Source organism: Mirounga leonina, unplaced genomic scaffold (genome assembly GCF_011800145.1).
Source record: "Mirounga leonina isolate KUSES-001 unplaced genomic scaffold, KU_Mleo_1.0 Mir_180, whole genome shotgun sequence".
In the NCBI taxonomy this organism is placed as follows: domain Eukaryota; kingdom Metazoa; phylum Chordata; class Mammalia; order Carnivora; family Phocidae; genus Mirounga; species Mirounga leonina.
In genome coordinates, this window is record NW_023270469.1 from 26,695,974 (window position 1) to 26,712,920 (window position 16,947).

At 58.2% G+C, this 16,947-nt stretch overlaps 1 protein-coding gene across 1 annotated transcript in view; it reads left to right on the plus strand.

Moving 5' to 3' along the window:
* The window catches only part of CCDC102A (coiled-coil domain containing 102A), a 22,900-nt gene continuing 5,953 nt past the window's right edge, over positions 1-16,947 (plus strand). Inside the window, exons 1-7 of the mRNA XM_035025126.1 lie at positions 1-89; positions 7,326-8,044; positions 10,150-10,376; positions 13,242-13,350; positions 15,356-15,472; positions 15,848-16,057; positions 16,294-16,464. Of these exons, the coding sequence (XP_034881017.1) occupies positions 7,454-8,044; positions 10,150-10,376; positions 13,242-13,350; positions 15,356-15,472; positions 15,848-16,057; positions 16,294-16,464 (1,425 nt within the window). The 5' untranslated portion in view covers positions 1-89; positions 7,326-7,453. The remainder of the gene's footprint in view (positions 90-7,325; positions 8,045-10,149; positions 10,377-13,241; positions 13,351-15,355; positions 15,473-15,847; positions 16,058-16,293; positions 16,465-16,947) is intronic.

Sequence of the window (16,947 nt, forward strand, 5' to 3'; positions counted from 1 at the left end):
CCTCCAGGCGGCGGCCGCCGCGAGCCCCGTGCCCGCTCCGCCCAGCCGCGGCGGGTCGGACGTCCGGAGCCCGCGGGTCCCCGGCCGAGGTGAGCGGGGGCGGCAGCGCAGGGGGCGGCAAGCCACTGCGTCCCGGGAACTCCCTCCAGACGCCGAGCCCGCGGGAGGGAAGGGGTTAAGTTGGGGGCGTGCTGAAGGAGTGGGGCGCAGCGTCCGCAGCAACCCCCAAACTCCGAGCAGAACTTCCTAGCCCCCTCCCCGGGGTCCCCCCACCACCCGGGGTCCCGGACCTCGTGTGTGGAGGGGCTGCGGGGGTTGGGGGGGAGGGCAGGGCCGCCTTCGGAATGCTGCGGCCAGGGACCGGACGGGAGGGGGGCGGCGGGCGGGGGCGGAATTTGGAACTCTCCCGGGGGACCCAACGTGGTCACCATGGCGAGTGCGGGATGGACGGGCGCACGAGCCAATGGGAGCACGGCGCCGCCGCCCCCGCCCGAGGTAGCCGCCAATGGGGGCCGCGCGGCGAGGTGGGTGGGACCGCGGGGTCAGGAGCCCCCTCTGCCCTCCGCCAGCCGCTAGAGGGAGCGGGGCGTCTTTGCCGGACCGGGGCGGCTGGGGAGGGGGCGAGGAAGTGAGGGCCGACGCGACTCATGGCGTGGGAGGGCAGAAAGCGAATTTCTGGAAGGAATTGGGGCAGTTAGAGCGATGGCTCAGTGCGAGGGGAATGGAGTGGGCCTCAGTTCCCTCACCGTCCTGATGATGCCAATGGATGATAGCTGGCAAGCCCGTGCTCCGCCCGAGGCTCCTGCTTCTGTATCTTAAGTGTGGGTTGGTTCGGGTTGGTTCACCTTGACACAGGGTCTGCCCACTTGTTGGACAGAGCTTTTAGGAATCTTGGTAGAGCGTCTCCCCATGGTACAGGCAAGGAAACAGGCCCAGACAGGGCAGAAAGTTTCAGATAATCACACAGCCTATCAGTGGCAGAGCCGGGACTGGTGGGATGTCCTTTCTAGCAGAGAGATTAGTTCAAGGAGTTGCTGAGAGGCCAGCTGGCCCGCGTGAAAGGTACTCACTCACTCCATACCATCTATGCCTGGCCACTTGGCCTGATGCCTGAGGACCCCATCCCGTAAGTGTGCCCAGGGGCATCGTGCCCTTAGGTAGACGTAACCCAGGAGGGGAGGCATCCAATCCCAGCACTCCAGCCCCACCCCCCGGGTCACCCCCACTTTGCTGCTGGTCCTCTGTGGGGATGTGGGCAAGTAGCTGCTACTCTGGGCCCAAGTTGGCCCATTATAAAGAATGGTGTTCTAAATGTGAACTGGGACATCTTTGTGACTCCTCAGTCTGGGATGGGGATACCTGAGACAGGCCAGGGGTGCCTACCCCGGGGCTCAGGTCTAGCCTACAGGCCCTGCTTACCTCCCTCCCTCCTCTCAGTCCTCTCCGGGTGATCCAGGGGCTGCAGCCCAGGCAGCACGTCCGAAGGACAGGTGCCCGCAGTTTGTGGGCTGACCAGCCTTGGACCCTGCATTTATCCAATCAGGCTGTCCTCTGTGGTTTCCTGCTGGGCTCTGCTCCCTGCCCACAGCCAGGCCTGTGGCCATGGGCAGCTCCAGAGCGCCACCTGAAAGGTTCTGGAAGGACATAGGGGGTTTCTGAGTTTGAGGGAAGAGTTGGGCCAACCGGCGACCCCCAAACCCCTCAGCTGGCCCCCATCCAGGCTTCAGCATTGCTCACTTCTCTCACTGGATATTGAGAGTTATCTAAACACGCTAAGGACAAAACACAAAGTTGTTCTCCTGTGGGCCACTTAGGCTACCTCGGGTAAGAGGACTGATCCCTGACCTGGCCATGAGATGACCTCTGGCTTTGACCTTAGCCACAGACAGTTTCCGACACCTGCCTGTTTCGGAGCCTGGCCACAAAATGACTCCTTATCCTTAGGATCACTCAATCCTCCTTCTTCACTAGGGAACCCCTAACTGTCCATCTTCTATACATCAGCCTAGAAAGCATTTATGCAGCATCTGCTGTATGCTGGGCCCTGTGCTAAAAGCCAGAGAGACCAAGATTTCCTAGTGACTACTGCTGAAGAACAGGGAGGTGCCAGTGCTTTGGGAACACTAACATACTCTGTGTGAAGTCAGGGAAGGCTTCCCAGAAGAGGATCTTGAAGGATGTGTAGGATTTTGCTGATGGAGAAAGAAGGAGGGAGAGACCTTCTAAACAGTTCCACAAGCAGCAGGAACCACTGGTCACTTTCTGTGGACAAGGTGGATGAGGGCCTAGCCTGAGGCAAGTATGGGATCAAAACATTCTAGTTTCTGTCCTAGAGTGGGCCAGCAGCTGCCTGGGGCAATGAGGATGGCTGTGAGACTAGGGTTCAGGAGATCTGAGTCCCACTGGGGGGGGGACTGCCCAACTAAGGGGATGCAAGGTCATGGTTTAGCCTTCTGCTGGCCACCCCACCAGCCAGCTTTAAGCAAATCCTGTATTCAAGGCCTGTCCTAGAAGCGGCGGATGGCACAAGTGTTTCATCTGGGTCAGAGAAGCGCGCGTTACAAGAGGAGAGGGCAGTTGGCCAGATCTGACAGTTTGTAGGGCTGTGCTCCCTGGGGAGCAGTTGGGGCTGAGGAGATCAAGGCATTTCCTGGAGGTGGTAGAACTGAGCTTGAAGGACGGGTGGGGGTTTCAGAGTCGGGGGGCGGGGGCATTCCGAGTTGGGGGAACAGCCTGAGCAGAAAGCCTGAGGATTAGAGCAGGAATAGACCCGTCTGGCTGGTGGGAGGCAGGAGAGGGGAGGGTGGGGTGGGGAAGGCTCTCTGGGGCCTGTGGTGGCTGGTCCCTCCCCAACCTGCTCTTTGGGGGGGGGGGTGATGACACCCTAGGGGAATCAGGAGGCCACCCCACATACAAAACACCACACCCTATGGGAAGAAGACACTGAGCCTGGTGGGGAGGGGCCGGGCCGGGCAGCCAGAGCCTGTGTTGAGCTTCTGTGTTGCAGGACTCTCAGTGAATGTGACCGTTACTAGGGCTGTGTGTGTGTGTCCCCAAGGCTATGTCATGTGAATGGGGTGGGAGCCGGGGGGTGAGGGGAGGCGTTGCTAGGCAGGGTCTGGCTGCCCTGAGTCTACACAGGGTGCAGGGTTCCTGGTGTGCTGGGAGCAGGCTTCTCGAGAAAGCCAGCTTTGGGACCCCCACGCCTTCCCCCACGTTGTGCACACACAGCCTCCAGGGGACCCTGGGCTTGCAAGAGGAAAGGCTGGAGGGCTGTCCAGAGCTCCTCTTACCCCCTTGCTCCCCTTCCTCCTCCCCCAGCCCCCAGGAGGGCCTGGGCCAGGCCGCTGGGAAGGGCAACAGGAGCTGAGTCTGGAGCCCACCCCTGCCTTTAGGGTGGGCGCCTGGAAGCCATTAGGACCTGGGTGGCACCCGCCCTGCCCCTGCATGACAGGCTGGCGATTCCTGGAAGGAGCCCGCCCCCACCCCACTGAGCCCCATGCCAGGCCTGGCGGCTCCCAGAGGCACAGAGGACATGGCAGTGGCCCCCTCCCTGCCGCCCTGTCCGCTTAGGGGCGGCCAGAAGGGCCCAGCAGACGGAGCCTGGAGGGCCTTCCTACCACTCCCCATAACCAGCGCAGCTATGGCGGGCGCCGGACTGGCACCCTGGGATTTCCTGCCTCCTCCCCTCCCCCTCGGGCTCTCACATTGTTTTTCTTTTCCAAGAGTTTCTCCTCATGGAGCTGGGCCAGGAAAATGGGGAGAGGAGGAGTGTGAGTGCCTGTCTGTGTGTTTGTGTATGTCCGTGTTTGTCTTAGGGATGAGTATCTGCATGTCTCTGTCTGTATCCGTCTGTGTGTTGGCCTGCGTGTGTCTCCGGGTGCATCTGTAACTCTCTCTCTCTCCAGGTTAGCATCTCTGTGCATCCGTAGAGCTGTGGGTGCATATGGTCCATCTCTGAGGGTACGTGTGTCTGCCCGTGTCTTCATATCTGTGTTTGTGTGTCTGCAGTTGGGTACGGGCGTGCAGAGATGTCTGTGAATGCAGATGGTATCTGGGCCAGCCACCTCACCACACGGGTGGGGAGACTGAGTCAGAGGGCATGCAGCCTGCCAGGGAGTTAGTGGTGTACGGAACCTACTTCCGTGTGGCCGTGTCTGGGTGTGCAACTTGGTCTCTGCGGGTGTTATTGGCATTGAGACATACAAGTTTGTATGTATGAAACTCTGGGTGGTGACAAGGCATCACCAAATATTCAAGTGTCCCCAAATTGGACTATTAAAATGCAAATTCCCAGCCCCACGCCTGCTGACCATGAGTCGGGGCAGGGGAGGAGGGGTGCCCAGGAACTGCATTTTAAACAAGTGTCCACGTGAATCTGAAGGACTCCTTGATCAAACGCACTGGTCTCCCTTACCCCCATCCCATCCCACTTCTACAGGTGGAGAAACTGAGGCCCAGAAAGGGGCAGTGGCATACACGAGATCCGTGACAGAGCTGAGCCTAGAACTGATGCCTGGTGGAGGCAATTAACAAACAGCCAACAGACTAGAGAACGGCAGTAGGGTCGCTGGACTGCACTGAGACGCTGACGGTCCTGACGCCTGTCCACGTGGTGGGAAAACAAGCCGTGCCCGCTGGGACAGGGAGGCAAGATAGGCAGAGCAGTGGAGGTGCCCTGGGTTGGCATTGCCCGGAGAGAAAAGGACAGGAGAGGGGCTGAGGCACCGAAGGCGTTGGCCAGGGCGAGAGTAGGGCCATGGAACGGGCGCTGGGCAAGGGGAGAGGGGCTGGGGTGGGCGGTGGGGACAGTGAACAAGTGGTGGGATCAGGGGCTGGAGCCCCTTTTGGGACCGGAGAAGTTTTGGAGTTGGACTCCTAGAGAGCGTGAGCTTGGGCTTCACACTAGAGAGCGGTAGCAGCTATTGCTGACAACAAAGGGTGTGGCCACTGGTGTGATCTGGTTGGCATTTTTATTTTTTGACAGAGAGAGACACAGCAAGAGAGGGAACACAAGCAGGGGGAGTGGGAGAGGGAGAAGCAGGCTTCCCACTGAGCAGGGAGCCCGATGGCGGGGCTTGATCCCAGGACCCCGGGATCATGACATGAGCCGAAGGCAGACGCCCAATGGAATTTTTAAAAACTCCCTCTGGCTGCTGCAGTTCCAAATGGATTTGAAGAAGGCACAGCTTGGGCGCCTGGGTGGCTCAGTCGTTAAGCATCTCCCTCCGGCTCAGGTCATGATCCTGGGGTCCTGGGATCGAGCCCCGCATTGGGCTGCCTGCTCAGTGGGAAGCCTGCTTCTCCCTCTGCCCTCCCCTTGCCGGGGGACAGGACAGGGAGACAGTGGCTAGGGTCGCCCAGGTGGTGGAAGGTGATGGTGGTGGCCGACAGGTTAGTGGCAGCGTAGGAGGAAGGTGGCTAGCTCCTTGTGATGTGTGGCAGACAGACTGGACAGGACTTGGAGGTGGCGGGGGGGATGGGTGCGGGGAGAAAGCAGATTCTAGAACGTCCTCCACAGCGTGAAGGGGTGAGGAAGTGCTCTTCTCCCAGAGGGGGCATCCAGAAGGAGAAGCCGGTTGTGGAGGGAATAGGAGAAGATGAGTTCCAGTTTGACGAGACTGAGTCTGAGTTACCTGAGGAGCACCATGATAGAGGTGCAGGGGGGTTCTGGAGCACAGCCTGGGCTGGAGAGAGGGAGAGCCCTTCCAGCCTCTTAGGGGCAGGAAGGAGGGGGCCACAGGCCTGGGGGCAGGACCTGGAGGGCGTGCCCATCTGATGGCTTCCCTTTTCCTGGGAACTCTGACATGAGATCACCTGCTGAGAGTGAGGGGTTAGAGGTGGGAGGAGGGTGGAGAGGGGACAGAGAGGGTTGGCCAGGCGGTGTTGGGAGCAGTCGGTGTTGAGGCACTTGGCTGTGGAGCGGATGAGAGCCCCACCAGTGGGGCATAATGGGAAAGGCTGCCCATCAGAGCAGAGGGGCCTGGGGGGAGGGTCTGTGGGAGAGGCTAAGCCGAATGGGGAAGGGAGAGCATGAGGGGCATGACGTCCCAATGGGCTGCTGGAGGGGGTCAGGGCAAGACCACCATGGAGAGAGAGGGTGACAGGTTGGGGACAGAGGAGAAGGACATGTGTCTCACTTCTTTTTTATTTTTTATTTTTATTTTTTAAAGATTTTATTTATTTATTTGAGAGAGAGAATGAGATAGAGAGAGCATGAGAGGGGGAGGGTCAGAGGGAGAAGCAGACTCCCTGCCGAGCAGGGAGCCCGGTGCGGGACTCGATCCCGGGACTCCAGGATCTTGACCTGAGCCGAAGGCAGTCGCTTAACCAACTGAGCCACCCAGGCGCCCAACTGAGCCACCCAGGCGCCCTCTCACTTCTTTTTAAAGTGCTGTGGCCCAGAATAGCAGGGCCCAGCAGTGGGACCTCTCACCACTGCCTCACCCCCGCCATCTAGACTCTGGCTTATTTCCATCCTAACACCAGAGCATGCGTCGCTTTCACCACACACCGCACCCTCACCTTACCCTGTACCTGGAATCAAATCTGGGCTTCAACCTTTCTGAGCCTCCACTTTCCTCTGGAGTAAATGGGAGCCGTTTCCCTGGAGTCTGCTGAGAAGAGTAAATGAGATAGTTCACATAAGACCATGGGCATGGCACCTGGCCTGCAGTCAGACCTCCACAAATGTCATTGCCATTGGCATCATATGCTGGGACGGAGACAGTGGCCAAGAGCCAGCCCCAGTCCTCAGCAAACTCACAGCCTGGGGTGAGGACGGGGAGCAGGGGGGGACACAGATAAATGGTAGGTGAGATTGATTACACTAGTGATGGAGACACAGGTGGGCTGAGCCATCTGGCCTGAGGTGGTCCTGGAGGACTTCTAGGAGGAGGTGATAAGTCAGATAAGTTTTAAGCCTGAGAAGAGTTAGCCCAGTGCAGGAAGAGGCAGGGAAGGCAGTCCTGGCAGTCAGTGTGCAAGCATGCTGCACTTGGGGTAGAGATGGGGAGTAGTGCAAGTCATTCACTGGGTGACATGGGGCTTGAAGGTCAGGGACAGCAGATCAAGGTTTCAGATCAGCTGCCTTGGCTGCAGGGTGAAAGGACCTTGCAGGAGGGTGTCTGGAGGCCAGTGAAGAAGCAGTTACAGGCCCAGGCTCACCACTACAGCCTCAATGGGGCTTTTCGGGGCCAGACCGTTTCTCTCCTCCCGCTTTTGCCCTTGCCGTTTCCGCTGCCCGTTTTGCCTTTCCCATGGCTGAGCTTATGGGTATGGACAGATGGGGGCCACGGCCTACTAACGGTTGTGTTCTCCCACAGGTCCGAGGAGGAGCGGTGGGGAGCGGTGGCCAGCATGCACAGGGGTATCGCGTGCTCCGGACATCCCCCGTGCCGCCCCTGAGCCCCGCCCGGAGTTGGAACCCGGGGCCCGCCCGCGCGGCCGCACCATGAGCCACGGGCCCAGCCCCCGGCTGGCCGAGTCCCCGCAGCTGTCCAAGGGCAGCCTCCTGACCATCCTGGGCAGCCCGTCGCCGGAGCGCATGGGGCCGGCCGACTCGCTGCCGCCCACGCCGCCCAGCGGCACGCCCTCGCCGGGGCCGCCGCCCGCACTGCCGCTGCCGCCGGCGCCCGCGCTGCTGGCCGACGGGGACTGGGAGAGCCGCGAGGAGCTGCGGCTGCGGGAGCTGGAGGAGGCGCGCGCGCGGGCGGCGCAGATGGAGAAGACCATGCGCTGGTGGTCGGACTGCACGGCCAACTGGCGCGAGAAGTGGAGCAAGGTGCGCGCCGAGCGCAACCGCGCGCGCGAGGAGGTGCGCCAGCTGCGCCAGCGCCTCGACGCGCTCACCAAGGAGCTGGCCGGCGCGCGGCGCGAACGCCAGGAGGCGCAGGGCGAGTGCGAGGCGCGGGGCCGCGAGCTGGCGCGGCTGCGGGGCGCCCGGGGGGCCGCCGACCGCACGCCCGACGGGCCGGAGCCCGAGCCCGACAGGGAGCAGGAGCCGGTGCGCGACGTCGGGTCCGAAGTGCCCCAGGGCAGCCAGGTGCGCGGCGCGGCTGGGGCTGTGGGGCTGGCTGGGAGGCGGGCTCCTGGGCAGGGCCCTTGGCGCTGGGGTCCAGAAGGGGGTGCGGCGGGACTGGGAAAGGGGGACAGGAAGGGCTTGGTCCCCTGGGAGGTTTCACTCTCCTGCGTGGGCCTCTGCTTCGCGGGGCCAGAGGACGGCATTCTTCCGGAGAGGCCTGGCATCTGGTGGTCCTTCCACTCCCGCACGTGAGCCGTCAACAGAACCTTAAAATCGTCCCTTTGGGGCAGAAGCGGGATCGAAGCTCGTGCCTGGTAGGCATCTATTAGCAGCAGAGCCGAATCTATTCATTCGTTCAACTTGAATGGGGGGGGGGGTGCAGGGGGTAAACATTTATAACCCACATCAGTCAAAGCTGAGAGGTGGGAGGTTGTCAGGGCACTAGGAGCACAGAGAAGGTCCCTGAACCAGGCTTTGCAGATGGGGGCTTCACAGAAGCTTTTCTGGAAGAGGTCCCATCAGCGGAGACTAGGAGGTTATGGAGGAATTCTCTGTGAAATGTGCAGGCAGGCATTCTAGGCATGCAAAAGCCCAGAGGCCGGGAATGACAGCTCCCATCATTCTGTGGGCACCTGCAGACAGCGTTAAGCTCCGCATATGCAGGATCTAGTTAATTCTCACAATCCCAAGAGGGGTTTGCTTTGTGGATGAGCACACTGAAGCACAGGGAGATTAAGTACCAATGTCTCCCAGCTGGTGACTGCAGTGCTGGGTAGTTGAACCCAGGTGAACTCCGGAGTCCGTGGTAATCATCAGTGTGGCTGGAGCGTGAATGGTGGGGGTGGAGGGCAGCATCCCCCAACCCAGCAGGCCTTCTAGGAGCAGAGTCCAGGCTCAGGTTCCTCCCAGCTCCATCCCCAGATGGTCCAGCTGCCGCAGCTAAGATTCTTGGCTGCCCTCTCCCCTCCCTTGCCCAGCTCCTGCCACCCCTCTAGGCTAGGGTGGGCACTGCTGCCTCCTGGTGGCTGAAGCCCCCACATCCCCAGGCCTGCCTGGTGTTTGGAGGTGGCGTTCCTTCATTGCTGTTCTCTGGGGCAGACGATGACAGCCCCTGTCAGCCAGCCTCGTGGTGCTATTCTTGTCCTGTCCTTGCTGTGGTTGTCAGTCACACTTCAGGAGGTAGCAGGTACCGTGGCAGGAGCCTTGAGGTTACAGTCAGTTTTTTCTCCAGCCCAGACACTTCTGTGTTCTGTGACCCAGAACCAGTCCCTTCCTTCCCTGTTTCCCCATTTATGCAATAAGGCTTTGGACTGAGTGATGTTTGAGGCCCCCACCCAGACAGTCTGAGATACATTAGGAGTAGAATCTCTGTCCACAGGTAGTTCTCAGGGCCACTGTCCCCATCCAGATAGGGAAACTGAGGGCCAGACAGGGAAGGAGATGGCCTGGACTCCACTAGAAAGGTCACGGGGGAAGCCAGGCTGGGACAGAGGCCATGGATGTCTCAGGTCTGTGGCCAGAGGCAGGCCTTGGGTGCAGCAGGGGCAGCCCGGAGGGGCAAAGGGGAATGGGAAGCTCAGGGGATAGGCACTGAGTTAACAGTCTCTCACTACTTTCTGTCTGGGAGCTGGTTCTGCTCACAGGGGCTGCCTTCTTGTGCATCTTTTATGTCACTTACTTCCTGGTGTCTTAGTGTTTGCACCTGAAGAATGGGATCTTAGAGCCGGAATTCCTTTTGGGGGAATCTAGTTCTTATCCATTGTGGGAGTCTCTGCTTCTACATGCCATTCGCATCAGTGTCCCACCATATGCTTGCTTACTTGCTATGACAGGGAGGCTCACCACCTGCCCTGGGAAATTTAAGATACAGGGAACTGTAGTAGCTGATTCTGTGTGCAGTTCCAGGAGGTGAAGGGGAGAGGCCCAGAAGAGGGGGTGTCTCTCCCTCTCCAGGGATGGAGAGGCAGGCTCCAGAAGAGGATATTGGGGCCCAGAGGGCTGTGTGACTTGCCCAAGGTTACCCACTAAGCCGATCCCAGACCCAGGGCCTGGGAAAGGCCATGAGGTCGGCCAAGAGAGTGAGGGCTCAGCAGCCACTGGTCCTTCCTCCACCTTGGTCCCTACAGGAGCTGGAGCTGGTGGAGAGCCTGCTGAAGAGCAGACCAGAGGAGCCTGAGGGCTGCTGGGAGGCACGCAGCGTGGGGGCCGGAGGCCCACGGGGCAGCTCAGGCCGCCAGGAGCGCAGCCGGCTGCCCTGGGAGGACACGGCCACCATCGAGGAGGATGCATCCAAGTTGACCGCCCTGCGGCTGCGGCTAGATGAGTCCCAGAAGGTGCTGCTCAAGGAGCGAGAGTAAGTCCCAGCAGGGAAGCAGGGCCCCGGGGGCGGGCCGGGCCACGCCAGGGCACCCTCAGAATCGCACAAAGTCAGTGTCGTGGAATGTGAGACTCGCTGAAGGTGCGTGGCACTATTCAGGCTTGAGTCTTGGAACTTTAGAGCGGTATGTTCTAACTGGGGCACCCCATGCAAGTTTTGTTTTATTAATTCAAATAACATGTATCATGCATTTGCTCTGGGTCAGACCTGTGCTCGGCAGTGAAGATATAGCCGTAAATGAGCCCAAACCCTCCCCACTCCCCGCCTCATGGAGCTTATGTGCTAGTGGGGAGACTGTGTCATGGGCAAAGATACAAGCAGGGAAGGAGGGTCAGGGAGGTTGAGGGGTTGCAGATGGGAATCGGGTTTGGCCCAGTTGAAATGGAGACGACAGGGAGGCAGTTGCGTATGTGAATGAGTCTGGAGTTCACGAGGCAGATGTGGGCTGGAGGTAAAAACGCAAGAGTCAGCAGGGAATAAGTGATTTCAAAAGCCGTGAGCTGGGTGAGGGAGGTCAGAGGATGGAGCCCTGGGGTCCTCTGACTTTAGAGATCAGAGGAAGAGCCCAGCGGTGAGGAGACAGGAGAAGCGGGTCCGGGAAGGGTCAGGGAAACCAGGAGCACCGTTTCACAGAGGAGGGAGTGAACAGCTGGTCAAGGAAGAAGAGGACTAAGCGCTCACCAGAGGATTTAGAGTGTGGAGGTCGCCGGTGACCTTGATCAGGGCACAGGCCTGATTATAATGAACATTCTGTAACACTCCCTTTCTGTCCAGAAATTAAATGCATAGATAGTATGAAGGCAGAGATCAGGGAGATGCTTCTATAAGTCAAGGAGAACCAGAGATGGCCCGCAAACTCCCAGAAGCAAGGGGACAGATTCCTTCTCATGGTCCTCAGTCAGAGCCAACCCTGCCGACACCTTGATCTTGGACTTCTGCCTCCAGAACTGTGAGACCATAAATTTCTGTTTAAGCAAGATGGACAAATAGCAGCCTGTTTCACTAACTGAAATATAAAGCAGGAATGTAAATATAGTATAATATACGTATTGTGACATGGACGTGCTCAGGCCCAGCTCCACTAGAGGAGATAACAAAGTGCAGTCAATCCTTGAACAATATGGGGGTCAGGGGCACTGACACTCCCCGCCCCCACGCAGTTGAAAATCTGACTCCCCAGATTTGATCCCCCAAAACGTAATTCGTTGACCAGAGCTTTACTGATAATATAAACAGTCGATTAACATGTATTTTGTACGTTCTATGTATTACGTGTTGTGTTCTTACGATAAAGGAAGCTAGAGGAAAGAAAACATTAAGAAAAAGGGAGGAAAATACAATACTGTACTGTATTTATCAAAACGACCTGCGTGTAAGTGGATCCATGCGGTTGAAACCCAGGGTGTTCAAGGGGCAGAGGTAATCAGAATCGGGTGCCTTTACAAAGAAGGGTAGTGATAACCCTCCCAGCCAATACTTACATAGCACGTACTCTGAGTCAGGCTTTGTGTGGATGGGCTCAGTTAAGTCACCTCCCAGGACAGCTACAAAAACAGCAGGTGCAGTGTGTGGGGTCCGCAACTCAGATACACAAGCGCCATCGAGGTGGCGACAAGATTTCCTGAGAGAGGAACAGCCTTTGGTAAAGTTCTGAGCCAAGCATAGCGCACTGTTCTTTCAATTTATACAGCGATCTGGTCCTGGGGAGACGCTGTGAGTACAAAAGATACTTTCTGTTGGGGCGCCTGGGTGGCTCAGTCGTTAAGCGTCTGCCTTCGGCTCAGGTCATGATCCCAGGACCCTGGGATCGAGCCCCACATCGGGCTCCCTGTTCCACGGGGAAGCCTGCTTCTCCCTCTCCCACTCCCCCTGCTGTGTTCCCTCTCTCGCTATGTCTCTCTCTGTCAAATAAATAAATAAAATCTTAAAAAAAAAAAAAAAATTTCTAAAAAAAAAAAAAAAGATACTTTCTGTTGATGTGTGAATCAGAGTGAGGGTCTAGGCTCAGATGGTTTGCACACCTGGGGGTGTCTGGCAGGGCATGCACGCTTTACAGGGGATGCGGGATCAGTCCTGGAGGGCGGGATGGCCCTGGGCCTTCAGTACAGGACATAGGCACCCCTTGTCCCTGCCCACTGAGTGACCGGGTCATGCAGGGTTACCAGAAATGCCTCCTAGAGGGTGGTATTGTCTCCTGAGAAGCCCACGTTAGGGCGGGAGATGTCAGGCTCCCCGAGAGGGAGGCTGGTCGGCGGGGGGTCATGAGGCACAGCATGCTGAAGAGTGAGGATAACGTTGAGCACCTACTGTGTGCCAGGGCCAGGCCCCGTGCTCATTACCCACAGCATCTCACTCATGCACGGAGCAGAGTGCAGAGTGGGGATTGTGGGAGATATTCCCCACCCAGGGAGGATGACGAGAGGTGACCCCTCCATCTGAGACCCAGTGGACAGTGTTTTCCAGCTTTTCTGACCCCAGAACCATGTGTCCAAACCAAGCCTTACAGGCAACAACCGTACATAAAACAGAAACAGGGGTCATATTGGGCAGTTGAGCCTGAGACACTTGACCAGGCATGGTCAGTGCCCTGGAGTCCTGGTCACCTGCCCACATCGTGAGCTGGGTGCCTGCAGTGGTGCAGAAGGTGGGGAGTAGAGCTCTTTGTAAAAGGAGTGCAAACCCTGGGCGGGGGGTGGGGAGGGTGGTTGGTGCCAGGGCCTCGAATGCCGAGGCAAGGACTTCAGACACCGGCTTCCCAGGTGCAGGCCGCACAGGAGGACTCTCAGCAGAGGACCTCGGTGGGCTCACCCCCGTATCTGCCTCTCCTCCTCCTCTCTCCAGGGATAAACTGGCACTGAGCAGGAACATTGAGAAGCTGGAGGGGGAGCTGAGCCAGTGGAAGATCAAGTATGAGGAGCTGAACAAGACCAAGCAGGAGATGCTGAAGCAGGTGAGTCTTGGAGACGGCAGTCTTCTTAGAGGAAGAAGCATTACACTGTTGAATTTCAGCAGCGGGAGTGGGAGAAAGGAGGGAGTTCAGTCATTCCTCATCAAATGCTGGCCACGCTCTATCTGCTGTTCTGAGTGCTGGCGCAGGCAGTGTCCCTGGCTTCGGGAGCTCACCTTGTGGGGGCTATGGGGTGGGGCACAGGGAGTACCAACAGTAAGCAGCCAGATAAATTCATAAGCTCTGAAGGAGTCAGACAGAATAAGAGAGATGGTGGTGGGTCAAGAATGGCATCTCTAAAAAAAATAAAATAATAAAGTAGTAAGTAGATAATAAAATTAAAATAAAAAAAAAAAAAAAGAAGAATGGCCTCTCTGGGAAGGTGACATTTGAGGCAAGACCTAAAGAAGCTGTCCTTGAGAGGATTTGGGGGCAGGGTTCCTGACAGAAGGCACAGCACATGCAAAGGTCCTGAGGCCAGAGTAAGCCTAGCATGTGCAGAAAGCAGAGGGCAGTGTGGCTGGAGGGAAGTAAGTGAGAGATGAGGTTCCAAGGGAGCCAGACCTCACCGGGCTTCGTAGACCACGCTGAAGGGGAGGAGTTGGGATGTAGCATTCATGGGGTCTAGAATGTTCTCCATCTCACTGACGCTTCAGGGCAGTCAACGAAGCTGGACCCTGGGGTCCCCATTTTATAAAGGACAAAACTGAGGCTCTAGCGGGCCAAGAGGGAATTCCACAGCTGCAGTTTGGGGACTCAGGGCAGGCCGAGGTCCTGCTGGGTGGCTGCTACTGCCTCGTGTGCAGGCCCCTGTGGCCACCAGGGGGCGAGGCCACCCAGAGAAAGTCTGCTGGACCCGCTGCATTTCCAGAAGGTGCGAAGATCCCTCCAGACCCCAGAGCCTAAAACTGCCCTGGAAGCAACGAAGACTGTCTCATGGTAGAATCTCTCAGGGAATATCCTAAAACCATCCATCCTCAGAAGCAGCATCTTTGGGAGATGGGTCCAGGAATCTGCCTTTTTAATCTTTCCATATTATGAAGTGGAATCTTTTGCAGAAAAGTGAATAAAACATGAATGTTCAGTTTAGCAGATAGTCATAAAGATTCTCTTTTGTAACTGGCTTCTTTTCCTCAGTGTTACGGATTTGAGCTCACCCGTGTCATTGCACAGAGTGACAGTTTGTTGGTTTCCCTGCTGTACGACGAGGCATCTGCACTATGCCCCCGTCACCCCAGGCGATCCCTATGTGGCCAAGCGTGCATGCACGCGCAGACCCTGTTCAGATCCACTGAGTGCATTCAGTCAGTTCACAGGGCTACCCAGTGCCAAGGCCATATAGGGATACAAAGGTGGACAGACAAGCTCTCTGTCCTCCCAAGCTCACATTCTAATGGGGAGTGGGACGTAGAGTAAAGGAGGCACCTCTTGTAGTCAGGGAGGAGGAGAGAGGCCTTCCTGAGGAGGGGGCATTTAGGCCAAGGCCTGAGAATGCAAAAAGTCAATCCTGTAAAACAACTTGGAAAGAGTGATGGTAGAGAGAACCATATGTACGAAGGCCCAGTGGTGGACAGGAACTTGGTGTGTTTGAGGACTCGAGCCTGGAGCACTGTGAACTAAGAGGAGAGAGGAGAGATGGGCAAGGGTCCAACCATATTGTGAAACCAGAGAAAGGGGTCGGGTCTTATCCTAAGGAACCCAGGGATGGGGGTATGATTGACTTATCTTTTTAAAGAGCTCATTCTGGGCTGGCTACTGTTGTGGAAGTGGAGTGCCAGGGGCCACAGTGGACACTGGGAGGCTAGATGGTCATGAGGTAGGAGGTATGAAATGCCAGAAGCGGCACCAGCAGTCAGATCCAGGCCCTGTTCTGGGTACCCAGTGGCGCATCTGGACTCCACATCAGGCTCCTTGCTGAGCACTCCTGCCCCAGCGCCCATCCCCCGGAGCCGGTTCCACGATATACCCAGGTGGTTCTCACGGAACCGGGCTGGACTGTGTCCCGCAGCTCAGCATCCTGAAGGAGGCCCACCAGGACGAGCTGGGTCGCATGTCTGAAGACCTGGAGGATGAGCTAGGTGCGCGGTCCAGCATGGACAGGAAGATGGCAGAGCTGAGGGGTGAGGTGAGGCCACTGGTGGGATCTGCGAGGGCTTGGGGCTGGGACGGGGAGGTGGGGAGGAGGGAGGCAGGGGCCTGGCCTCCATCATCCGACCACTCCAAAGAGGGCAAGAAGGAGGTCTGTACGCTGAGGCAGGGACCAGCCACACCTGGAAGGTGCTCTGGTCTGCAGGGGGCAGCGGGCCTCTCTCCCACACACAGACCAGAAGCGCCCTCACATCCTGCACACCGTGAAATCAGCCCAGGTTAATTATAGCTGCTGCAGCTGGATCTGCTTCCTGGAGCCAAAAATGGCTCTGGGGGGTTGGGGGAGCATCCAGCTTAGGCCCTCCTGTCCGCCTTCCCCCTGGAGCCCTGACCCTGTCCTGCCCTGTTGCAGATGGAGCGGCTGCAGGCGGAGAACGCGGCCGAGTGGGGTCGCCGTGAGCGGCTGGAGACCGAGAAGCTGGGCCTGGAACGGGAGAACAAGAAGCTGCGGGTGCAGGTCGGGGATCTGGAGGAGGCGCTGGCCCGCCGGCGGAGGCAGACAGCCAGCGCCCTGGACTGTGACCTGCGGGCCAGCCAGGCTGCGCTTTTCGAGAAGAACAAGGTGGGGTAGCGGGTGGTACGGCCAGGGCCGGGGCAGAGCACCCACTGTGTGTCCAGCTCCAGCCCACGGGGGGCGGGGGACCCCTAAAGTGACAACGAAGGACGAAGGATGGAGGTGGCGACGGCCCCAGAAGCCACTCCTCCCGGGCATCCCCTGTGGGCCACGTTCCTGATACTGCTTTGGCCGCTAAGCAGGGAGCCTGCAGGCGCCCTGTGACCCTGAGCGCCCCTCCGCAGGAGTTGGCCGACCTGAAGCATGTGCACGGCAAGCTGAAGAAGCAGTTTCAGGAGAAGGTGGCCGAGTTGGCGCACGCCAACCGGCGGGTGGAGCAGCACGAAGCAGAGGTGAAGAAGCTGCGGCTGCGGGTGGAGGAGCTCAAGAAGGAGCTGGCCCAGGCCGAGGATGAGGTGAGCACCCACTGGGGCCCACGGGGTGGCCTCAGGCCTCAGCGGCAGTGGCAGCAGGGCTGCAGGGCCCTCCCGTGTCACTGTGTGGACGGTAGATAGGTGGACGGTAGATAGGTGTGTGGGAAGGAGAACGGACGGCAGGATGGATGAGTAGCTGAATAGATTAACGGATGGATGAGTGGGCGGACGTGTAGGTGGTCCGTGTGGCACGTAGATGTGGAAATGGAACGACAAGGAAGTAATTCCGTGGATGGATGAGCAGATGGATGAAAGAATAGAGGGACAGGTGGATGGGGAAGGGAGGGGGAGAGGGACGGAGGATGGATGAAATGTAACAAGAGATGTCTGATAGGTGACTGGATGGATGGCTGGAGGGGTAGGTGACTGGATGGGTAAATGGATGGGTGAATGGGTAGGTGGAGGGATAGGTGACTGGATGGGTGGGTGGATGGATGGGTGACTGGATAGGTAGATGGGTGGATG